General features: G+C 48.3%; 1 protein-coding gene and 1 long non-coding RNA gene across 2 annotated transcripts; both read left to right on the plus strand.

Annotated features, from left to right (window-relative positions):
* The first annotated feature begins 3,994 nt into the window (after positions 1–3,994).
* On the plus strand, positions 3,995–10,455 carry LOC129131912 (serine/threonine-protein kinase pim-1-like). Its single transcript, XM_077192444.1, has 7 exons — positions 3,995–3,999; positions 8,160–8,259; positions 8,573–8,707; positions 8,794–8,844; positions 9,074–9,443; positions 9,679–9,855; positions 10,122–10,455. Exons 1-7 carry the CDS (start codon positions 3,995–3,997, stop codon positions 10,250–10,252), a joined length of 969 nt encoding a protein of 322 aa, XP_077048559.1. The 3' UTR covers positions 10,253–10,455.
* An 835-nt stretch (positions 10,456–11,290) lies between these two features.
* Positions 11,291–11,763, plus strand: LOC143696355 (uncharacterized). Its single transcript, XR_013185754.1, has 2 exons — positions 11,291–11,361; positions 11,647–11,763. It is a non-coding gene; the product is annotated as an uncharacterized LOC143696355 (long non-coding RNA).
* Positions 11,764–25,242: the final 13,479 nt, after the last annotated feature.

The raw sequence follows: 25,242 nt of genomic DNA on the forward strand, positions 1-25,242 counted from the left end.
TCAACAGTTCAATCTTTGTCCCCGGGATGTAAGATTTCACCTTCCACAGTGCAGGTTATTGGGGCAAAAGGAGAACCCGTCAAGGTTCCTGTAATTAAAGATGTCTAAATAGAATCAGAGAAGAAAATAGGGGTAGGATCACTGCTACTGGTCCCCGAAGCCAATTACAATTTATTAGGAAGAGATTTAATGGTGGAATTAGGGATAAATATAAATATTGAAGAAAAACAGCTGAAAGGCAGGTTGTGCCCCTTACGGGTCACTGACGAAGAGAAAATCAACCCAGAAGTCTGGTATACCCCTGATACAGCAGGAAGATTGAATATAGAGCCCTTCACAGTCAACATTCAAAGCCCAGAAATCCCAGTAAGGATAAAACAATATCCCATGTCAGATGAGGGGCGAAGGGGACTAAAACCAGTGGGAGAACAGTTAATACAACAAGGGCTCTTGGAATCTTGCATGTCTCCCTTCAACACCCCCATCTTACCTGTAAAGAAACCAGATGGAAAATACCGATTAGTACATGATCTAAGGGAAATAAATAAGAGAACCATTGCCCGGTTCCCTGTAGTAGCAAACCCCCATACATTGCTCAGTCAATTGAAACCAGATGATCACTGGTACAGTGTTATAGATTTCAAAGACGCCTTTTGGGCATGCCCCTTGAAAGAAGATTGTAGAGATTATTTTGCATTTAAATGGGAAGATCCCGATACCCACCGAAAGCAACAACTAAGGTGGACAGTGCTCCCACAGGGATTCACAGAATCCCCAAATTTGTTTGGGCAGGCACTAGAGCAAATAATGAAATCCTATACCCCACACCAAGGAATAACCATTGTTCAATATGTAGATGACCTTTTAATTGCTGGAAAAAGCAAGGAATCTGTTAGAGAAGAAAGCATTAAGCTTCTGAACTTTTTAAGCATCCAGGGGCTGAAGGTGTCCAAAAGTAAATTACAATTCGTAGAAGAAGAAGTGAAGTACCTAGGACACCGACTTAGTAAAGGAACTAAAACACTATACCCAGGGAGGGTTAAGGGAATCCTCTCCCTTCCTCCCCCAAGAAATAAGAGACAAATCAGGAAGCTATTGGGTCTTGTAGGATGCTGCAGACAATGGATTGAAAACTTTCGTGGTAAAGTAGAATTTTTGTATGAAAAACTAACTGCTGAAGGTTTGATGAAATGGACTGAAAAGGATGATGAATCATTAGAACAATTAAAAGAGGAATTGGCTAATGCCCCGGTGCTAAGCCTCCCGGATGTTAGGAGACCCTTTTATTTGTTTGTTAACACTGAGGCAGGAGTAGCATTTGGGGTACTGGCTCAGGACTGGGCTGGCAATCGAAAACCAGTAGCATTTATTTCTAAAATACTAGACCTGTAAGTAGAGGATGGCCAACATGTTTGCAGATTATAGTGGCAACAGCCCTCTTAGTGGAAGAAGCTCTCAAAATTACCTATGGAGGAGAACTGAAAATCTTTACCCCCATAACATACGGGCAGTATTGCAACAAAAGGCAGAAAAATGGATAACAGACTCAAGACTTTTGAAATATGAGGGCATTTTACTGTCATCCCCTCGGTTGATACTTGAAACCACCTCTCTGCAAAACCCCGCTGAATTCTCCTCTTGTTTGGAGATCCACAGGAGAATTTAACTCATGACTGCTTACATAGCATAGAAAAACAAACAAAAATTAGGCTGGACCTCGAAGAGGAAGAACTGGAAGAGGGAGAAAAGTTATTTGTGGATGGGTCCTCTCGAGTTGTTGAGGGAAAGCGAATCTCTGGATATGTGATTGTAGGAGGTAAAAATTTGGAAATAATAGAATCTGGACCTTTGAGTCCTAGTTGGTCAGCCCAGGCCTGTGAGCTGTATGCAGTATTGCGGGCTCTAAAATTCTTGGAAGCTAAGGTTGGGGCCATCTACACGGACTCAAAATATGCCTTTGGAGTGGTACATACTTTTGGGAAAATTTGGGAAGAAAGAGGGTTAATAAACTCCCGAGGGAGAGAATTAATACATCAGGAACTAATTACTCAGGTACTACAAGCTTTAAGAGGCCCAAAGAAAATAGCAATCGTACATGTTAAAGGACATCAAAAGGGTCTCTCCCATTTGATCAGAGGAAACAACACAGCAGACAGAGAGGCAAAGGAAGCTGCTCTCAGAAAATTCCAGGATCAGGGGATAAGGAGAATGCGAGATGATGAGAAAGTTCGAGTCCTGAGCTTCACAGCCCAGGAAAAGGAGAAATTAGACAAAATGGGAATAAAAGAGAATGGGGGTATTCGAAAATTGCCAGATGATAGGGAGGTACTGCCAAAATCTATGGCCCAAGAATAGTGCAGCAGCTGCATGACCAGACTCATTGGAGAACCCAAGCCTTAGTAGATCAGTTTACTATTAAGTACATGTGTATAGGAATTTACGATATAGCAAAACAAGTAGTTAGGGGATGTATAACATGCCAAAGAGTTAACAGACATCAGGCTCGAGAAAGGATTCCAGGAGGAAGGGAATTAGCACACCGACCTTTTTCACATGTACAAATAGATTTCACTGAGCTACCGAAAGTAGGGAGATACAAGTACTTCTTGGTACTGGTAGATCATCTAACCCACTTTGTAGAAGCATATCCTACATCGCGGGCTACTGCAAATGTGGTGATTAAAACCCTGCTGGAAGAAATAATCCCTAGGTATGGACTAGTAGAAATACTAGACTCTGATAGAGGTCCCCATTTTGCAAACAAAGTACTGAGAGAGGTAACCATGGCCTTAGGCACTAAATGGCAATATCACACCCCTTGGCACCCTCAAAGCTCAGGGAGGGTGGAAAGGGCAAATGGAGAAATCAAGAAGCAACTCACCAAGCTCATGGTAGAAACTAAAATGTCTTGGGTCAGATGTTTACCCATGGCATTGCTAAACATGAGAACCCAACCTAGGACGGATGTGGGAATCTCTCCCTTTGAAATGCTTTATGGAATGCCTTACGACTTAGAACTCCCGGGGAACCATCCTTGCATGCAAGATAGTCAAATTCAGGGTTACATACAACAGTTAATGAAATGGAGGGAGGAATTAAAATGAAAAGGGCTATTGGGACAAAGACCCCCTTTGGATATAATAATGCATAAGCTTAAACCCAGAGATAGGCTCCTAATTAAGACTTGGAAAGAGACATCCCTAACACCCCAATGGGAAGGTCCCTATGTTGTCCTGTTTACCACAGAAACAGCCATCCCAACTGCTGAAAAAGGCTGGACACATGCCAGTTGAGTGAAAGGACCCATCACTGCAGACACCCCTGGGAGGTGACCAGTCGCCCTGGAGATCTACGGCCAACCCTTCGGAAGGCACAGGGACCTGCGCCAGCTGGGAACGTGAATGACTGAATTAGGGGACAGAGAGCTATACCGATTGAGACTCTTGGTAAGAAAACCCCTACAGGAACTGGAACAGGAGTTCAAGTGCCCTCTGCCGTGGAAAACCTGGAATGAACTGACGCTTGCTCTTTCAGTAGTGGCTGAAGTGAGGTGAGAATTATTCAATTACACCGAGTGTCTTAAATGTCAGGAATCTTCTTGTCGGGCGTGGGTAAAAATCTTTTGTGGGGGCTGTAAACGCAAATGGTGGATTCTGCAGTCACATTTGGTGGGGAGTGCATGGTGTCTTACTTGTGATTGGGATTGGAGAAGAGCAAATCCATGAAGGGCCTTAAGAGAATTTATAAGGATCCCTGGAGAGCGGGAGATCCCTGACAGAGAAGCAGCGTCACTAGTTGAAAATGTAGAACAGAGAAGAGATTGGGCCCTGGCATGGGAATTCCAACACCAATTGCAGAGGATCACACGCCAAAACCAGACAGTCATATTAACTACCTTGTGTAAGAAGGGAATCCACGTTCCTCTGGGGCGGCAAGTGAGGCCTGACGAGTGGAATAGCACGATTCGCCGCTATTCCCGAGTCTATAGGGAAGAATGACGTAACTCTAGGAAGACAGGAGAAAGGGAATAAAAGGCAGAGGGTGAACCCGAAGTAGGTGTGGGACTCAGGCCCTGTAAAGCTCACTAGGGATGGCAGAGAGTCCGTCGTAAAATCAAAGAAATCCTTTGCAAGAGACCCTTTGCCTGGAGGCCTGACAGCCTGCCCTCCTTAGGAGTGGGGGCAGGAGTTAAGGAGAAAGCCCAAATAATGCACCCCTGAAGACTACCCCTGCTGCCGAGAAGATAATGATCCCTGCAGAGCGACGCACCCGGGCTGGCAGGCGAGGCAGAGAGGTGAGGAGTAGTGGGGGAGAGCAACGGAGCACAGGAACAGGAACGGAGCCCAGGAAAGCCCCAGGTAAAAGAGATATGAGTGCGAAAGGAGAAAGAAATTTGTTGCTAGGACCCTGCCCTGCTTGGCGAGCTCCCTTAATTATTATAACCCTGAGCCTCCCGGCTGCCTGGGGAAACCCTCATCAGCCTTACAAAGAGAACATGATCCCCCTCAATAAATGGACCCTGACCCCTGACTGGTCTCAGGCCTTTTTGCAATCTACCGGATCTATGGGGAATACCACAGGTTTAAGTTTACTAACATTAGTACTGCATGACAGGCTGCCGTACGCTAGACACGAATGGAAGAAGCAGGAAACCTGGCAGCTTCAAGGAGTAGTGGGAGAACAAATTAATATTGGATGTTGAATGTTTAATGGGTCTGACTATACTAACACAATTGCAATCAGTGTTTCCATGGGTCAGGAGGATAAACAAATAGCAGATTGTGCATACCCAATAACACGAGACTGCTGGCAAAACTTCACATTAACTCACACTGCAGAGGTAGTTTGTCTCTGGTCGAAAGATACACAGGGCCTTTCTTTTAAATTTATAATAGATACTAAAACCACTCTACCACTGCTGAACCTCACAATATCACCACTCCACCTGCACCACCAGTCATACTCACCCCAAACATTTTCGAAATTGGACTTTATATAATCAGGAAAACTGGTCAACAACAAATATTATTCAATCCAGCATGGTCTCTCAAACAGGTCAAACTGCTGATGCAGACCAATGTTTCAGACATCCAGCCAGCTTGTTCTTCGTTTTTACAAATATCCTTTGAAGGCTGGACCATTTGGCTCTGGAAACACAGCTCTTTTAAAACAAGGAAACCTAGAGATGAGACCGGTGTTCTAGGCACAGGATTGGGAATTAATAGCATTGATTTGGAAGTGCTAATGAACAAATTGGCTGCTACGACTAGAGATCTGTCCAAATTACAGCAACCACTGAAGTCATCTCTGTTAGCCTTGGGGACACACCAGTGGATGCTGTCAAACATTTTGCCAAAGTGGGAAAGAGTAAATGTGAACGATCACAAATTGGTGATTGATGCACTCAGTGCTGCACAAAATAATGTTTCCTTAGCCCTCAGCTGTATCCAAGCACAATTGTGGATGCAGTCAGTTTCTGCCTCAATTATAAGAGAAGGCGAGGAAGGCACTTTCCCCACAGAAATTCGGAAAATAATCTGGGACAATGCCAACGATTTTGAAAGAGAATTCCAGTCCTGGTGGAAACTGGTGAATTTTACCTATCATGCTATTTCAAATTCAGCTACTGCTTTTGTCTTGACCATACACAATGCCTCTGTACATCTAGTTTTTCCTGTTATTGCATTAGGAATAAACCATGATGGAGCTGTTCTCTATCCTATAGAACATAGGGGATGGGCCCGTCAGTTTGATGACACATGGCAAACTGTTGATTTGGAATCTTGTATTATCCGAGAACAACTGGGGTTCAGCTGTGAAGGCAATGTAATTATAGCTCAAGATATCTGTTTAGACACGGAGCAAAACATCTGTCATTTTGAGATTCGTCCTTACGAGACTTCTAAAACAGTTCTTACATACATAGGCAATGGATGTGCGTGTTTTAGAACTATTTGTGATTCTGTGCTTGTAGATGATATTGTGGTGGATACAAAGAATCACTCAAACTTCTGTGCTTGTAACTTCGCTAAGATTACAGGGTGTGATATCGCTTATGAAGCTAAAGTCACCTCTCACCACCTATTCCAATCCAACTACACACTGCTTCACAAGCTAATGCCCACCCCGATTGGGATGAACTTCACTCTAATGAGACAACTGATGCTCCATCAAGACCTGATCCAAATCCTCGAGAAAATCAAGGAAAGCGGACAGAAAACCCTAGTGACTGTTCATCATGACGCAGGAAAAATACACCGGGTTCTAGAGAGGGTAAAGCAAGATGGCGAGCACAGGTGGTGGGATACCCTGTTCGGGTGGGCTCCTACTACCACAGGTGTCCTAAACAGTATATGCCATCCCATTGTTGTTCTTTTGATTCTGATTGTGCTTGGTTTTATTTTGGCAGCAGTTCTATTCGTTATGAATTGGAATATGATGAAAAAGCTAAGGAAATTGGCATCTATAATTAGTGCACATAGCTTAACTGATGAGGAAACTCAGTTAACGCTTGCTAGTGTTAAAAACGCCAATCACTTGTTTCCAAAATTTTAAAAGTTTAATAGTAATAAAATGGTTATAAAAATAGTAATACAATTAGAGTAATAATAATTTGAACAAACAGAATTAGGACAATATGAGACAATAAAGACAAAGAGTTACGGACGTCCGGGTACCTTTTTCTGGGCAGCACAAGCCCGAAAAGGACCCCTGTTAACAAAGGATTAACCCTTAAAAACAATCCCCTGTTGCATATTCATACACTTCATATATGATGCATCAATTCCATTCAAATACAGGATTCTGTCTGGTCATCGTCAACTTCTTCCTCCAAATCCTAACAGTGCCTTTGAGGCGGGAAGAAGTTGGTTTCTTCTGATAAGAGGGCCATAAATTCTTCTTCTCTGAAAGATTTAGGTGTCCTGTGGCTGCTATCTCGCTGTGAGTCCTTTCTTTTTAAAAAAGTATCCTACATAGCATCGTTTCTATTTTAACAATTTTTATAACCTAAAACTATATTTAACACAGTACTTAAGAAAACTAATACAGCTTTACTTTCTAACACAACACATATAATATTCATTTTAATATTTGCGAAAAGGCAATCATAAAATACATGCATTTTTCACACTAGGAAGGAACTAAAAAGATTTAATGATCAAAACTGGTAAAAAAAATGGGGGATTGTAATAAGTAGCAATATGTTTGTTCATTAATTAAATCAATAGCTAAAAAATTATACAATATAAAAGCAATAACTAAATAGCTAAAACCGCTTGATTCTTAAATGTGCAGCCACACATGGTTGCTTGGCTTGCAGGAATCGTATAGTGCTTTGGGAATTCCATGGTAAAGATATACCTTATAAGGGAAAGTTCACCCAGAGGTCACAGAGGAAGGCTGTAACAACAATCCTTAAACTCACAAGAATTGCTTAGGCTTGCAGGAATCCTATAGTGTTCTGAAAATTCCACTGTATACATGTGCCTTATAAGGAAAAGTTCACTCAGCGGTTAAAGAGGAAGACTTGGAGCCTTCATCCCACGACCACCAGAAGGCAGAAAAAGACCCCCTAGCAACTGAACGAGCAAGCGCAAAAGACAGACCACGTCATCCCTGGACCTGGGAGAAGAAGGCAATAAAAGGCGAACCTTGGGGATAGGAACGGTGCGAGCCTAGAGGAGCGGAGACTCCCGGCCGCCCAGCGCTGAACTTTGCTTATTCTTGCTTGCATAATAATAATAATAAAAAATTAATAATTGTATGATCCTTAAATCCAGTGAACTCGTTTATCACACCCATGAAATGTTGCGTCTCACGCAAAGAAGAAAGAAGCCACAAGCCAACACTCTTCTTTATTGCTACACTGTTTTCTTTGGTTCCTTCTCTAATAGGAATGACTTTGGGGTGTGATTAGTTTGTTTCTCTCTTTCGTTCCTTGGGGCGCGCGGCGGCTCCTCCGTTGGGTTCGCGGGGCAACGGAGGAACGGCCGCGAGCTCCGGCGGCTCCGCAGCAGCAGCAGCAGCAGCAGCAGCAGCAGCAGCGCTTTTCTCAATCGATTTTCCGATCGACTTTTCCCTCCCTCCGCATCCCCTTCTCCTTCCCATTCACTGTATTCCCGTCCCGTCCCGTGCCGTCCGTGTTCCGCCTCTCCCAGCCCGGCTGATGCCGCGTCCCGCAAGGCGCCCCTTGGCGGGGCCGCCCCGTGCCCGCCCCTGCCCGGCCCGCCGTGGTTCCGCCTCAGCCGTGCTCTCTCCGTACCGGCTGTGGCGCCGCTGGAAGAGCCGCTTGCTCTGGTGCTGGCGGAGCATCGCGGTCTTTTGGCTCGGCCTGGCGCGGGCTCTGGCCCAGCCCCGGCCGAGGCCCCAGCCCCGAACGAAGCCCCTGCCGCGGTTCCGCCCGCAGCCGCTCCGCTGCCGCCCGGCTCCCGCCCCGTGGCCGAGAGCGTGGCCGGCAGCTTCCCCGCTCCGAGCTCCGCCGCTCGCCAGCTCGGCCGCCGGCCCCGAGCCGCCGCAGCCCGGGGCGGCTCGGCAAGCAGCAGCGCGCCGGGCGGGCGGGTGCCCCGGGCAGAAGAGCGGCAGCGCGGTGCCGCCCGCATGGGCGGAGAAGCCTCCCCTGGAGCAGCTCTACCGGCAGGGCCCGCTGCTGGGCAGCGGCGGCTGCGGCAGCGTTTACTCCGGGACCCGGCTCGCCGACGGCGCCCCGGTAAGAGACGGGGCGGGCTCGGAGGGCGGCGGCGGGCGGCGGGCGGCGGGCGACGAGCTCAGCCCGCCGCTCGCCTTGGTTCGCAGGTGGCCATCAAGCGAGTGTCCCGGGAGCGCATCTCGGAGTGGGCGCGGCTGGTGAGTGAGCGGGGCCAGCGGGAGGAGCCGGCGGGGCGGGCCGGGCGGGGCTGAGGCGAGGCCCGGCAGGGCGGCAGCCGGAACGCTGCGAGGGCAGCGAGCGTGGAGTGAGCGGGGGCCGCGCAGCGCCCCGGGCCGGGCCATGGCGAGCCGCGGCGGGGCCGGGCAGGGGCTGCCCGAGGCGCGGCGCAGCATCGGCCCCGCTGACGGCATCGCGGTCCCCCCGCAGCGCAACGGCGCCCTTGTGCCCCTGGAGCTGGCGCTGCTGTGGATGGTGTCGCGGCCTGGCTTCCGCGGCGTCGTGCGGCTCCTGGACTGGTTCGAGGTGCCCGAGGGCTTCGCGCTGGTCATGGAGCGTCCGCAGCGCTGTCAGGACCTCTGGTACTTCCTGCACCAGCGGCGCTTCCTGACGGAGCCCGTGGCGCGGGGGCTGTTCCGCCAGGTGCTGGAGGCCGTGCGGCACTGCAGCAGCCGCGGCGTCCTGCACCGCGACATCAAGGCCGAGAACGTCCTCGTCGACCTGGCCACGGGCGAGGCCAAGCTCATCGACTTCGGCTGCGGCGCGATCCTCCAGGACACGATCTACACCCGGATGTCAGGTGAGCCCAAGCCGGGGCCCAGCCGGGCAGCTGAGTTCCCCGCTTTGCTGGCAGAGGGGGAAGAGGGGGGAAGGAAGGAGGGGGAATCCTTCTTCAACCAGCTGCAGCCAAGTTGCTTTTTGGCAGGGCAGGGGCTGGCTGCTGTGGAACGGGAGCTGCCTGGGAGGGAGGGAGGGAGGGAAGGAGGGTGGGAGGGAGCAGCATGGGCCTGATGAGCTGTGCCCGTGTCCCATAGGAACGCCGGAGTACAGCCCACCAGAGTGGATCCTCTTTGGCTGCTACCATGGCCAGCCAGCCACTATCTGGTCCCTGGGCATCCTGCTCTATGAGCTGGTCTGCGGGCACCTTCCTTTCCACACCAACAAGGACATCGTCCGGGGCCAGCTCGTCTTCCCACCCCGGGTGTCTCAAGGTGGGGATGCGCCTTCAAGGCACGAGGGGAAGAATGGGCTTGGGAGGGGCACCTGGCACATAAGCATCCTGCTCTTGCAGCTGGTGAGGAGGTGGATCTCCTGGGCTTAGCTGGAGGAGGTGGCACCCGTGCCTCTGTGCTTGTGTCCTCCGCAAGAGAGGATCAATAGGAAGCTTTTGGGTGCAGCTCTGAGCACTCCTGGTGTTGCCTGGGCACTGTGGAATGTGGGAGAGCATGGACAGGAGCCTTCTGGTTTCTCTCTGCAGAGTGCCAGCACCTCATCAGGTGGTGTTTATCCATGGAGCCCACACACAGGCCATGCTTGGAGGACCTTTTTGAGCATTCTTGGCTGCAGGAGCCCTGCCTGGCCCAGGAGACAGCAGACATGCATCCCTGAGCACAGTAGGATCCAGGAGCCCAGCAAGCAGCAGCGGCACGCGTCTCCTGGCACTGGAAGAAAACCCCGGAGCGTTTCCCTGCGGCCACGGCGCGGAGGAGAGAGCGCAGCCGAGGAGATGCTGCTTCCGCTGGTCCCCACGAGCTGTGGAGGGAGTGGCTCCGTGCTGCCCGTCCTATTGGAGAAGTGGTGGCAGTGCAGTGAAGGTGATATGGATTGGGACAGAGGAAACATCCCCCTGCAGCTCAATGGCACCGTGATGTCGCCGCAAGCCGAGGCACAGCTGGCGTGTTCTTCTGGAGCACGACGTGGAGCTGGGAACACCATCCTGGACCTGGCCGCTGGTGGGGCAGAGCCAATTGGTTTTGGCTGCGGCCCCTGCCTGAAGGACACGCTCTGCACTCCGATGGAATCAAGATGAGTCCCCAGCCGGCACAGGGGCGGGGGGATGCTGGTGCTTCCAGGCATGGCAGGGCTCGGCCTGGCCACGTGCTGGAGGTTCCCTGCTCGGCGGCGCTGGGGAATATTAATTTTTCTGCCGGCCACTGAGCTGCTTTTTGGCGGGACAGGGGATGGATATTCTGGAAGGGGAGCCGGCTCCTGGCCTTGCTGACAGCTTCTGCCAGCCAGCCTGGCACAGGCTGAGGCGGGGGCAGCCAGCCTGACAAAAGCATCCATCCATGTGGATGGGGGGCGGCAGAGGGGGGGACGGGTTCTGAAGCCATGCCCCAGCTGGTCTGCTCTGTAGGCCCTTGAGGAAGGGGTGCGTTTACGGGCAGGAAAGGTGGGGATTTTCCCCACCCCTGGACAGGTTTAATTCTCACATGGAGTGGTCAGACCCTCCTCAGGCCTGTGAAACGGTGACAGGCTTTGTGCTTTTTCTTGTTTCCAGGTCTTGTTTTGAATTGACTTTCATGCAATTGTTCTTTTGTTTTCCCAGGAGGATTACACCTGGTGCCCAGACCGGACAGGGAAGCGCCTGCAGCGTCCGTGGAGCGTGTCCAGTGCCAGCACTGCCACAGGGGCCACGGTCTGCGGGGACAGCCCCTTCCAGAAGGACGAGGACCTGGTTTGGGATCGGCTCCTCTCCTGGCAGCAGCTCTCCAGAGGTGGGCACCCGGCTCCACAGCTCGGCTGGCAGAAGGGCTCCGGGCAGACGGCAGCGGGCACACGGGTATTCCGCTCTTGCAGCTGCTGAGGAGGTTGCTGTGCCATGATTAAGCAGAGGAGGTGGAACGTGGCCTGCCCCGCTGCCCTTCTCTAAAAACAGAGAATGGGTCGGGAGGTTTGGGCTCTGAGCAGAGCCAGCAGCCTGGCCTGGGCACAGGCCATGGCGGGACAGGGGGACAGGAGCCTGCTGCCACTGACCGTGGCTCTCTGGTTTCTCTCCGCAGGCTGCCAGCACCTCATGCCATGGGAACGGCACCGCTCGGCCTGCCAGCCTGGGAGGGCTGGAGGGCGGCCGGTGTTCATTTGCTGTCAAAATAAATTTGTTTGGGTTTTTTTTGTCATCGTCATCATCAGAGCGTTTCTTTCCTCCTTTTCCAAGCTTTTGGCCTCCCTTTCTCCAGGGTAATCTTTTTGTGTCCTTCCTCAGCCTCTTGATGGCATTTGGCAGGGGGGGTTAAGCAACGTGAAGAATTCAACAACAGCTCCTGTTGCCAACTGCAGCAGCTCCTTCAAGAGCCCCTTCCAGTGAGGTCTGCATGTGCCTTGCAAAAGGAAGTGCTTTGCAGCCATGGGGTTGTCGCCCTGCTGCAAAAGCTGGGAGGAAATCAGAAATGGCAAAATGCCAATTTGGCTCAACCACCACCCAGGTTCTTCATCTTTTCCCTCTGCTCCGTGATAGGCAGGCAGGGCTGGACTCCAGGAAGGTTCAAGTTCTTGGTGCTCCCTGGCATCAAAGTGATCAAGTAAACTCTTGTATGCAGGGACTGCAACAGGGCTACTTGTCAGAACCCAGGAAATTCCTCTGGCTGCCCTGGAGGACTCGAGCCCCTGTCCAGGGGGCTCAGAGACCTTGGCACAGAGCCCAAGACCCCTGTGCCTTTGATTTAGCCCTTGGAAAAAACGATTACCAACCTTATATGAAGAATTGCGAGCCATGAAAGTTTAAGTAGAATGATAGTGAATTTATCACGGGGTGAAAAATAGATTTTTGGGGTTTCTAGAATGGGGATTCAGGGGGCAAGATGGAGCAATCGGGCCGTGTCCAGCCTTTCTCCGTCTTCTTCTTCTTGGCCTCCATCTTCTGCTGTGATGTTGGCACTTTTAGATTGGTCTAGAGTAGAAGCTCACTGTCTAACATAGGTGATAGGTATTGGAAAATAATTGTAAATATCGTACATGTAGTTTTTAGTATAAAAAGATAACACCGCCTCGAGGCAGGCAGAATGCCTCTGACTGTCTTGCTGAGCGGACCTCGTCAGGACAGGAGAAAGAATTTTATAGATAAGATACAAGAAACAACCTTGAGACCAAGAACGGATGATCTCTGACTCCTTCTTTGAGCGCTGGGATGGGAAAAGAGACTTTCTAACGTATATCAGGGTCACTCTGACCAGCTAGAGATCCCAAGATCCCCTAAGAAATGTTTTTTGGGTCCTTTTAAATGTTGTTATTTTCTTATATATGTTCAGCTGTTCTAAGAAGTTACTTGCAAGGTCTCTAGGAGAAGATTTTTTATTAAATAAAGAAGGGGGAGTTGTGGGGGCCAGAGATCCAGCCAGGGAAGAGCTTGCTGTGCTCCCCTGGAGGGCCAACTCCTGACCCACTGACTTTGTGTAGTTAGGGCGAGCAAATATGACCCCCAGCTGCCTTTGCAACTTTATGTTGATCCCCCAGTACTCATTGGTCCTTCCCTTTGTGTTCTGCCCCTGAGCCCTTATCCCATTGGTTACCAGTTTTGTCCCGCCCCTTGCCTTCCCTATAGAATCCCGTTTTTCCCTGGTTCTGAGAGTTTCTGTCCCTGGCTCCCTATGCAGAGTGCCCTGCTCTTAATAAAGGCTTCTTCTCTGTGGAACACCATGCAGAGCTCCAGCCTTTTTTCTCCGTGTCACCTGAAGAAGGAAGCTGAACATCACATGCTGGTCTGGGAGGAGGATGTGCCTGTGCCCCTGAGCTGTCCTTCTTAGGAGGCTCTTCAGGAAGGTTGTGGCACCCTTACCACGGCCACCCTGCCGCCACAGCAAGCAAAAGCCTCAGAAATGCCCTTGTTCCTAGAGGCTGTTCTTGTTCACTTGCTACTGATGAGTAATTTGGGATCACAGCCACCAGGACAGTCCTGGAAGCCCTGGAAGTTTCCTGCTGAAATACTCAGCATCAGTCAATTAACAATACAGAGTGCAATACACATACTCCAGCCACATGGCTCTGTCCCATCAGCTTCTCTGTGACTGGATGTGACACGTTTGGGGATTTCTGCTCTTTGGGCATTTGTTTCCTCTTGCATTTCATTGGATTGAGGCAGTTGTTGCATATAGGTTTTATGGGCAATTTTTTTTCCTCCATAGGGAGAGTAGAAAAGAATACAGGGAGAGTAGAATAGAATACAGCAGCATGCTTAGTTGGTTTATTAAAATCAATGAGTTAGAAAGTAGTAAGCAGCTATGGAACTGAGGAAAAGGGAATATTAATGGACTATGATAAAACACTCCACAGAAAACACAATTATGCTAAAGAGTATCCTTCTCCTTTTGCAGAAAGGCCCCTCACCGAGGACATAACCAGGGTGGGACAGAAAGCTGCATCAAGAGCTTGTGGGGGGAAAGGGAGTTCTTTGTGTTGTAATGCCTATGGAAATTCTGTGCAGTGACAGAGCTCTTGTAAGAGCTGTAAATTGGTACAATGCCTTCAGGCCTAAATTCAAGCTAGAAGCATGCTCCCAGAGCAGCAACCTTTCTGTCACTGCTCTTGGACTGCAGCTTCAGAAACAGGCAAAACAGACCTCAGCTTAGAAAATCTAAAAGCTCCTTTTCGGTTCCTTGATCAGATTCAGGATATACTAGATTGCCAAGCAGTATGGATTCTATTTGCCACCTGTATGCCAGTTGTCTTCTGTTAATTGGGCAGTTTTCCTTCTCTCTTCCACAGCCAATCCTCCCTCCAGGGGAGACATCTGCTGATAATGGGCTATTGAATGTCACTGCATGGCTGATAAGAACTACAGCATCCCATTGGGAGATGCTCTGCCCAGAGGGAGGAGCCAAGCATTCCTACCTAGATATAATCTTGAAATTCTGGAACACCAGCACAGCTTCTCCACTGGATTTCCCAGAAGAACAGCAGCTGCCTCTTCCACTGGATCTTCAGAGGAAGACTACACCTTTCTACAGGATCCCTGCTCCAAGAGAACCACACCTGACACTCCAGGAGGGCTGCAGCCACAATTCCAATTGGACTGCTACCAACACCCTGACCCACAGAGTGTCAGGTTGTATTCTGACTCTGTCAGTGCTGTTTTGGTTTACTGCATTCTTTATTTTATCTTTTTATTTTCTTCCCTAATAAAGAACTGTTATTTTTGATTTTTACCTGAGAGCCCCCCTTAATTTAAAATTCATAACAATTCAGAAGGAATGGATTTACATTTTTCCATTTCAAGAAAGGCTCCTGCCTTCCTTTGCAAACACCTGTCTTTCCAAACCAAGACAGAGGAGCCACCTGTGTTATACATGTAAATACTTAACACAAAAAAAGCAAGAGCCTCAAAAAGGCAAAACAGCTTGGTAATTTGTAGAAAGTAACTTGGATCAAAAATAAAATGTGTTAATAGATCGGTCTGAAGATGACATTCACAATTTTCCTGGTGATATTGTGCACTGTACTGTAACAGTGGATAGTAACTGGACATAGCCAGTAGGATAACTGGATATGCTTTTCAAAGTTAGTATTCATTGAATTATTCATTGAATTCTCATCCTTCTGTACACTTCAACTCTGCTGTAAACTTCAGAGACATTTTTTCACAAGCTTCTAACAAGTTACTCTGGATCCATAATTCCTGAGACCAAAGGGAGCCCAAATGCCAAGTGGGATTACTCTTTCTCAAAGCCTGGAGTCACACAGAATGAAGCAGTACTTAAATCATCGTGTGCATCCCAGACACATAACAGTCCAGTTACTGACCATCTGCAATAATTTTTTGACTTTTGCTACAAATTACCTTCAAGAGTAAGCTACAAATAATATCTTGAACCTGTTTAAATTCAGGGATGGCATTACAATTGCCCTAAAAAATTCGAAGGGCACCTAGTGCTGTTGCAGTAATACAAGAGAACTGTAAGTGTGTATTACTAGTTGTTATTCATATTAGGTAAAAATGGATCAGCTCAGCTTTGCAAAGCAAGAAACAAGTCATGGAGAGTTGAAATGATGGAGTTGGGACAGTGTAGCCAGTCTGCTTTTTGTGAGAGATGCTCTTAAGCAGTGGCAGCAGTAATGTACTCATCTCCTGTAACTTTGCTCCTTGTGATCTACTATCCACTTCTGCAATTTTTTCTGCTATTTTTTTTTCTTTATTTCTTCAGCTGAGTACCAAAAGGAAACACAGAACTGCAATGTTGCTACCAAAATAATAGATCTTTTTTTTCAAACTAAAAAATACTCAGAACTTTTAGAAAACACAACAGAAGTGTTGCAAAGTATAAACAATACAAGATATTGAACAGTATTTTGACATTACACTACATCAGCCAAAGAAATGGATTGTAGGGCTTGAGGAACAAGGATAGAAATGAAGTTTTGTTAAAAGGGCTTATTTTGGTCTCTATGTGGTAACTGCCATCACCCTGATGTAAATACCTCACAATCTATTTAAATTTTCCTAAGTTGTATTATTTTGCAATCAGCTATGATTTTTTAAATTTCTCCTGCACCCATAACTGAATGATCTGAGCACAATCTCCAAACAAGACAAATGGTAAAGTAGCAAAGGGCTGCAATAACTGAACAGCCAACAGGATAAGCCACACTGGCATCTCTTTTGTTTCTTTTCCTCTTTGGTTTAAAATGCAACACATTTTCATTCCTTCTGATGACTCACCTCTGAAAGAAAAAGGCAGTAGCTGTGTTTGGCAGGGTAAGTTGCATTTGCAAATTGGCTCACCTTGTTGGCAGCAGAACTGCATTTTTTCTTATCAAAGCTGCTCATCAGCTTGAGTGGGGAGGAGGCACAAAAGGATGAGAGAGGCTGGTGGAGCTCTGATGGTGTGTGAGGATCCAATGGTGCAAAGAGCTGGAAGGTGAAATCCCTTTTCTTGAGTTCAGGGTCATTAGGGAAAGGGAGGGTGTGCCTGAGAGCTGTGTTCTGTCAGCCATATTCACCTAGTAAAAGGTTTTTTTCCTGCACCTGTGTGTGTGGCCAATGCCAAGGGATGGCAGCTCTTTCTGTTGTGGGGGCATTGCAGCCTCCAACTGCAGCCTATGCAACCTGAGCTGCATTGAAATGTGTTCTCCAGGGCTCCGTTTTGGGGCTGGTCCTGGTTAACATCTTTATTGATGATCTGGAGGTAGGCATTGAGAGCACCCTCAGTAAATTTGCAGATGCCCAGTTGGGTGGGAGTGTGGATCTGCTGGAGGACGGGAAGGCGCTGCAGGGAGACTTGGACAGACTCGATCAATGGGCCAAGGACAAGGGCGTGAGGTTCCACAAGGCCAAGTGGCACATCCTGCAGGTCACCAGCCGCCTCAGGGTGAGCCAAAGTGTGCCCAAGGGGGCAAGAGGCCAATAGCACCTGGCCTGGATCAGCAGCAGTGTGGGCAGCAGGAGCAGGCAGCGCCTGCCCCTCTGTGCTGGGCACTGCTGAGGCCACACCTCGAGTGCTGTGTCCAGCTCTGGGCCCCTCAGGAAAAAGGACATTGAGGGGCTGAGTGTGGCCAGAGAAGGGCAGCAAGGCTCACAAAGGCTCTAGAAAACATGGGCCATGAGGAGTAGCTGAGGGAGCTGGGTTTGTTCAGTCTGGAGAAGAGGCTCAGGAGTGTTTATAAGCAAAAAATCTGCCCATTTTTTTTGAGAGAAAAATGTTACAAAAATTAGTCAGACCAGTGTTGCTGCTAAAGTGTTACCAGTTTTTTATGAAAATTATGAGTCATTGTCATTAATGGTTCTTTTTTCTGTATCAGTAAAGGCCCTGGCTAGGGCTAAGTTAATGGCTCCGAGACAGTGAAGGGAGGGGACCTCCCCAGTGAGGAGAAGGGACGAGAGGTAGGAAGGGGGCATGCAAAATAACCTCAGGACCAGCATGCCATGAGAGGCTACTACTCCAAACTTACTGAAAAGACCCCCAAAACAACAAGCCAATATGAAGTTGGGAAATTGGTGTGATGTCTGGACGTGAGGAACAGAGTGCTGGGCCTGCAGAGATGCTGAAAACCTTCATTGCCCCTCACCCTGAGCAGAAAATCCTCTCAAACCGGGACCCAGAGAGAGAGAAAGAAGCTGTAGAGATCAACATCTGGGTCATGCCCAAAAGGCTCCCACAGGGACTGGACCCCCAGCTCTGCCCCTAATGGACAAAGCTGCGCAGATCCTCCTCCTCTGAGTCACCCTGGGAAAGACGATGGAGACTGCAGACCTGTTGAGCTTCCCAATCTTGAGCTGATCACTTTGAATAAAGGCATTAAAAGCAGAAAAAGTCTCCTGCCCTGTTTATTTCAGCTGGGGTTTGTCCGGGATAGCCACACCAGAAGAGGACACCGGGACTGGCCATCTTGGGCCTCGAGGACAGCTGGCCATCAGGACCAGAGAGATTGGCTTGGGACCAGTGACGCTGAGGAGCTCCGGACTGGTGAGAAATCCGGTGGCGGGAGTAGGAGAGGAGCGAGTGTGTGTGTGAGTGAGACGAGGGCCGGACCCTCGGAGCGAGAGTGGACCCCTCAGTGCCGCGTTTCCGGACTCCTGCGAAGGGCCCGGCCGGGAACAGGGGAAGCGCATGGAATCAGCGTGAGTGAGTCGTCTCCTAAGGGGGAGAGAGGCCCCCCCTCCGGGCGTGCGGAGGAAATAGTTGTATGAGTGCCACGCACCCCCAAAAGTCCTGACAGAGGGAAGTCAGGCAGATTGCAAGTCCCAAGGAGGGTTCGGGCAAGCTCACAAGTCCTGCAGGCAAATTAAGTCCTGACAAAGGGGTCAGGCACAAATCCCAGCGAAGGAAGCTGGGGTTTGTTTTTAAGTCCTGATACGGTGAGGCCTGACATTAGTAAAGTTAGGCAATCAAGAGATCAGGCGGTTGTTTCAGTGTAAAGTCCTGAGCATCAGGCAAATAAATTTTTCTTGAGATTACCTGTCAGTAGAGGCACCTTTGGGATTTTTTTCTGTTGAGACCTGAAAAATGGGAGGGTGTAATAGTAAAAAGACAGGCAAGAGACTGAGGAATATACCTCCCAATAGCCCCTTGGGGGAACTGTTAGAGAAATGGCATTCTATAGAGGCCAGAGAGGGATTAGATAAGGTGAAGATGATCCACTATTGTGTAGAAGTCTGGCCAGAATTAGAGGTGCAAGGAGGATGGCCTTGGTGTGGGACAAGGGACAAGTGGATGTGCCAACAACTGAGTCATTGTCTGACAGCTCGAGGAGATACCGATCCTGAGCAATTATTGTATGTAGCTTGCTGGTTAAAGAACGCTATTGGGGATGAAGGGGTGCGAATTTGTAAGGTACAGAAGAAGAAAGAGGGGAATGAAGGAGAGGATGCTGGAATTGGTAAAAGCTGGGACCCCCTGGATTATTTGCCTCCTTCTGCCCCTCCACCTTATAATCCTCTTCCTCGGGCACCTCAAATGGCAGGTCCGGTTCTTCCCCCGGCTGCCATCTCATTACCGCCTGCTCAAATTCCTCCTTCTACCTCTTAGGCTTCCCCTATGGTAGACCCAGTATCTCCCCTAGTAACCACTCCCTCACTACCTGCTTTGGCTCCTCCAGTTCCTTCTGCACCACCACAAGTGCCTGCCTACTCCACCTGCTGCAGTCTCCACCCCTTCTCCAGCTCCACTTAATACGTACCCAAGCTCTTCTCCCCCTCCTATTGCTGTCCCTTACCTCCTCCTAGTTGGGACACAAATGCCTCCTTGCCCGGTAAACAGCTATCACCAAATACACCTGCTGATCTGCAGAAAGTTCAGGGCAACCCTTATATCCCTCAAACTAGTAGCATGGTGCCTGAAGATGGGCTGTACTGTAGTACCAGATCCAAGGCCTCCAAGGCAGAGAGACTTTTTCCCCTCAGAGAAGTTCCTATGGGAGGAGTAGTGGGAGGTGTTGGCTTTGTGGATGCTCCTCTAACAGCTTCTGAGGTGAGAAGATTCAAGAAAGAGTTAGGGCATTTAGTTGAGGACCCAGTGGGCATAGCCAACCAAGTGGATCAATTCTTAGGCCCAAATATCTACACTTGGGGGGAGATGAATTCCATTCTAAATATATTCTTTTCCCCAGAAGAGGTCCAGATGATTAGGGCAGCTGGCATAGGAATTTGGGAGAAAGAGAACTGTCCAGGACCCCAAGTGCCATCAGGTGAACAGAAATTGCCACTGACAGATCCCAGCTGGAACCCTAACCAGGAGGAAGGGAGGAAGGCCATGATGGAATATAGGTCTTTGATAATTCAGGGATCAAAGAGTCAGTTCCCAAAGGAACTAATACCAAATTGGCATTTGAGGGGGCACAAGAGAAGGATGAAGCTCCTGCTGCTTGGCTTAATCGCCCAAAGCGGAAACTTCCAATTGTACTCTAGAATAGACCCAGACACCACAGAAGGTCAAGTGCTACTAAAAGTCCAACTTGTTACCAAATCTTGGCCAGATATATGGAGAAAACTAGAAAAAAATCAAAGATCTGCAAGAGAAGGACAGAAATAAGTTATTAAGAGAAGCACTGAAAGTGTATTTAAGGAGAGACAAAGAAAAAGCAAAGGCCAAGGCCAAGGCCAAGATCATGGTTGCCATAGCTAAAGAAAGTATGGGATGGGTGGGTCCACCATCAGGAGGAGGCAAAGATAGGCCAGGATTGTCAGGTACAAGAGAGATAGAGAGACCTCAAGTCCCTTTGAGTGAATGACACTGCTATTATTGTGGAGAGGCAGGAGACGTCAGGAAGTTTTGTAGAAAGCTCAGTCTCGATGAGGCAATAGCCAGGGAACAAGAAGCCTTGGAGAGGGTTCTTAGAGGTGATGATTAAAGGTGTCAGGGGCTTTACACTTTAGGGGACCCGATGCAACATCTAGAAAAGCCCTTGGTAAACACTGAGATGGGACCCCTAAAGGATTTGGATTTTTGGTTGGATACAGGAGCAGATAAGTCCTGTTCTCAACAAAGTACCAAAAAGTATAGTAAAATACCCAAAAACATCTGAGGTTAGACAAAAACAGCTAGGTAGAAGGATATCCAATAGCACTAGGACTGGACAGTAGCACTAAACTTGTAATAAGTAATGTGAAAGTAAAAGGTACCTTATTGTTGTCTTGTGTGTGTGAGAGTGAGTCACAAACAAAGCCAGCCTCAACTTTCCGGGCAGGTAGGAAGGGGGCAGTAGAAAGAGTGTGTGTGACCTGCAAACCAGACCAGTGTTCCCTGGTGTGTGAGGGGGCCGTAGCTGTAAGAGCGTGAGTGACACGCAGGCAGCCTCACAGGTGAACGGGCACCGGAGGCAGCAGAGCCAGGGCCCTTCCAGAAGGCCCGGAGATACTGAGAGCTGGAGGCCAACCCCAAGGCGAGGGGGGGCCACAGGGACCCGTGATTTTCTGGCAATAAAGATCCACTTTGTGTCTTGAGGGTGTGAAGGAATGTGTGAAAGTGAATGAGAAATAAAAGTGAGTGAATGTAGACGAATTAAAGTATAGGTAATGTGGATTGTGCATTGTAAATTTTACCACATCTCCTTGGAGGGAGGTGTATTGTGTTGAAAAGTAGTGTGGGGAAAAAGTTTGTTTTAGATGCAAGGGATTGAAAGAAAAGTGGTATTTAAGCTGTTAGTGAAAGTGAGAAACAGAGGCAGGGGATGAATAGATAAGATCTTGAAAATTGAACAGAAAACCAGTAAGTTAGATGCCAAGAAAAATGGGAGAATAAAAGCATGCTAGAAAAGATACCTCCAAGATAGCCCTTTGGGAGTTAAGTTAGCTAACAGAAATACAACTCCTTGCAAAATACAGAGTAGGCAGAAATTGAAGAGAGAAACATGCAAGCTATGGAAAAAGGGAAATTAAAAAATTATACATAACATTAACCCAAGACATTGGGTTTTGATAAAATCATAGTAGACCATTAATGCCTATATTTGAAAGCCCCTTTCAGGTACTCCTCATTGCTAATTCGACTGTGCGGACCAGAGGAAAACGTTGGACCCACATCATCAGATTCCACACCACTCTCACCCCCTGGCACTGGACCAAGATTCAACATCAGTTTCACGCCCTGGCATTGGACCAGACTCCACACCACTCACCCTCTGGGATTGGACCAGACTCCACACCACTCTCCCTCTGGGATTGGACCAGACTCCACACCACTCTCCCTCTGGCACTGGGCCGGATTCAATGTCAGTTTCACCCCCTAGCATTGGACTGGATTCCACATGACTCACCCCCTAACTCAGGACAGGAGTCAACCACATCACGAGTTAATTGACCTGAGTATACCATTATAAAAGGACCAAAAGACTTAAAGTTGACTCTCAAAAGGAAGAGCCCAAAAGACTGATGAACTGAATAAGAAAAGAGTTTGGTATCAGAACCATACCTTATCTTAAAGTGTTATAAGACAGTTCTGTGTTTAAAATAAGTTTGTAAAAAGTTAACGACTGTTAACAAGTAATTCTGGTTAAGTTCCCCCAATTCAGTTCCAAAGACTCCAGGTTAATCCTCTACAGACCACTCCCCTTAGAGAAACCAAAATGAGTAAGGAACGGACCAAGAGAAGTTTACCCAGAGAAGCGGGTAGAAGGGACTCTAAAGAGCTTGGAAGCTTCTTCTTGGTAAAGTTCCCCAAGAGGCAAGGCTGGGTGGGCCGGTCGTGCCAGATGACCCATACCAGATTCTTGGGAAGAGCAGTAATGATGGCTCTAATTGCTGGTGGTGCTCTGGGGAGCCCAAGAGAGCCATGCAGTGAGTGCTACCAACCCCTCTATGAGGAGGAAGAAGTGAGCTCCTTGTCTAGAGTCCACACCAATTCTAACCCGAATTGTGTTAACCTCCCCCAATGTATTGGGTAGTCCAGAATACCACCACTTTTAGGCAGCAACTCCTGGGAGAGTGCCCTGTAGGAGAAACCTGGTTGTGCTTGAATGTGATGCTACTGAAGCAAGCCTGGTACATCAGGTCAAAGAGAAAGAGACAGTAAAAGCAATAAGAGAACAAGACCATTTAGAGATACCCCGAGGCAAGAACCTATTCATAGATTCAGTGAAAAAAGTTAGCCACAAACTAAATTTAACTGATTGTCGAGTTTGTACCCAGATGACCAAAATTTGGCCATGGGAAAAGATTAATCTAAGGCTATTAGAAATCTGTAACTGGATACAGAATAACTCAAAATTTAGTATTAATTTAGTATTAAGGGGTACAGTACACCAGTAAAAAGAATGGTCTGTAAAAGGCATTTAGCAGTAAAGAACTCTGCTACCCGGTGGATCCCAAGAGATCCAAATAGATTTTGGTCTGTTGAAAGAAAAGAAAAGAACAAGTGTATCTACCATGAAGCATATGAATTTGATGAGTATACTGAAGAAGGGATAAACCCCTTTTGGGGAATGAAAGCCATTTCTAAATATTGGGAATCTCCAACAGAACCTAAGCATACATTTTGGGGGGCCCCTAAACACCTGTTTTGGATCTGTGGTACTACAGCATACACTAAATTGCCAGGAGACTGGTCTGGCAGTTGCACCATGGAATGATAAAACCAGCTTTCTTTTTATTACCCAAAGAATCTGAATCAAGTTAAGGAGTTCATATATATGATGATTTAAGAAAAAGCAAACAGAGGTGGCAAAGTGTAATAGAAATTGGGGGAATCCAAGATTGTAAGAGTCAGGTTCAGACCCCAAGAAAAATTATCAAGACTTATGGCCCAGCCACCTGGGCTCAAGATGAGTCCTGGGCTTATTGGACCCTGATATCTATGTTAAACAGAATCATCAGGCTCCAGGCAGTATTAGAGATGAAGAGTGCAATCATTAGAAACATCTCAAATGAAATAAAAGAACTAGCATATGTAAGTAACCAAGAACAGACTGCTACACTTGATTCCACTTGGTGGGATAACCTATGGACTTTGAAAGGAGATTGGTTGAAAAAGGTAGCTTTCTTCACTGTGTGTGCACTTGCTGGTTTGCTCTTTTTATCCTGCTTACTTCCCTGCTTAATTAAAAATGGTAATATCTGCCATGCAGACCAACCTAGGGATCTCTGAAGAAATTAACCTGAAGAAACCAGAAAAGGTAATAAAGTTAACAAAGGATTAACCCTTAAGAACAATAGCCCGTTGCATATTCATACACTTCATACATGATGCATAAATTCCATTCAAATACAGGATTCTGTCTGGTCATTGTCAACTTCTTCCTTCTAATCCCAACAGCGCCTTCAAGGTGGGAAGAAGTTCATTTCTTCTGATAAGAAGGCAATAAATTCTTTTCCTTGAAAGATTTAGGTGTCCTGTGGCTGCTGTCTGGTGTGAGTGCCTCATTCCTTTCTTAAAAAAAACCACTAACATAGTTCTTATTTTAAATGCCAAAGATACCTTCTAATTGCAAAACTACATTTATTATTAAAATGCCAATACAGCACTACTAATCAATACATCAATTTATATATTCATCACTACTAAGCAATACATCAAAATACAGATGGTAAATATCTGTGTAGAGCCATATAATAGGCACTTTTCACAATTCCCTTAATTAATTAATTAATTAATATCTATAGGCTATTTATTTCTTCCTCTTTATGCTAACTAGTTATATTTGTAGTCTTTTTGTCATCTTTTTATCATATTTTTCTTCGATATAGTCAAGAGGGGGAACTTTGGGGTCCATGGAGACATTTCTGGGGCTCATTTGGGGCAGTTTTGGGTCTGGGGAGGGAATTCAGAGAGAACTTGAGGGTCTGGAGGACACTTGGGGGAGCCGGGTGGGCACTTGGAGGGGCACTCAGGGATTCTGAGGGACAGTTCGGGGTCCAGGGGGGCCCTTGGAGGTCAGGGAGGGGAATTTCGGGCCCTTCGGGGTCCAGGCGGGCCCTTGGGGGGCTCGAACGGGGCTCTCTGGGCCGCGGGGGGTGATGGGAGTTGTAGGCGCGGGTATTATACGGTTTAACAGGGCCGCAGAGCATCACAGGAGTTCTTGGCGCAGCTGCAATGGCTCTCGGAGGGGCGCGGGGCATGACGGGAGATGAAGTCCCGGCTGAAATAGCGCTGGACGTGCGCCGCGGAGCATGATGGGAGCTGTAGTCCCGGAAGTGGTTGGAACGCGGCGTTTGGGGGTCCGGGAAGGCTCTTGGGGGACACTTTTGCGTCCGAGCCGCGACTTGAGGTCCTCGGGGGAACGTAAACGGTTCGGGAGCCCTTGGGGGGAGTTCGGAGAGTTCTAACCGAGCTCTTAAGGGCACGGGAACGGCAGGAGTTTTAGGCGCGGGACTGTGTTCTGAGGGGCTCTGGGGCCGCGGGGAATAAGAGGAGATGAATTTCCAGAAGTGGCTGTACCGGGCATCTGTGGGGTTGGGAGCACTCAGGGGGTACGGGGACGCTTTTGGTTCGTCACGAATGGGCGCTGAGGGGGCACTGAGGGATCCTTCAGGGTCTGGGGGACACTTATGGGACAGATGGGGGCGGATCCCGGGGTTCTGTGGAGCGCGGGGCATGACGGGCGTTGCAGTCCCAGCTCCAATGGGGATCGATCGGGCCGCGGGGCATGATGGGAGTTGTAGGCAAAAAGAAAAATTGCGGCCCCACCAGGCACCGCCCCCGAGACACCCATACCGGTGCTGATTGGCTGCGGGCAGT

Source organism: Agelaius phoeniceus, chromosome 33 (genome assembly GCF_051311805.1).
Source record: "Agelaius phoeniceus isolate bAgePho1 chromosome 33, bAgePho1.hap1, whole genome shotgun sequence".
In the NCBI taxonomy this organism is placed as follows: Eukaryota; Metazoa; Chordata; class Aves; order Passeriformes; family Icteridae; genus Agelaius; species Agelaius phoeniceus.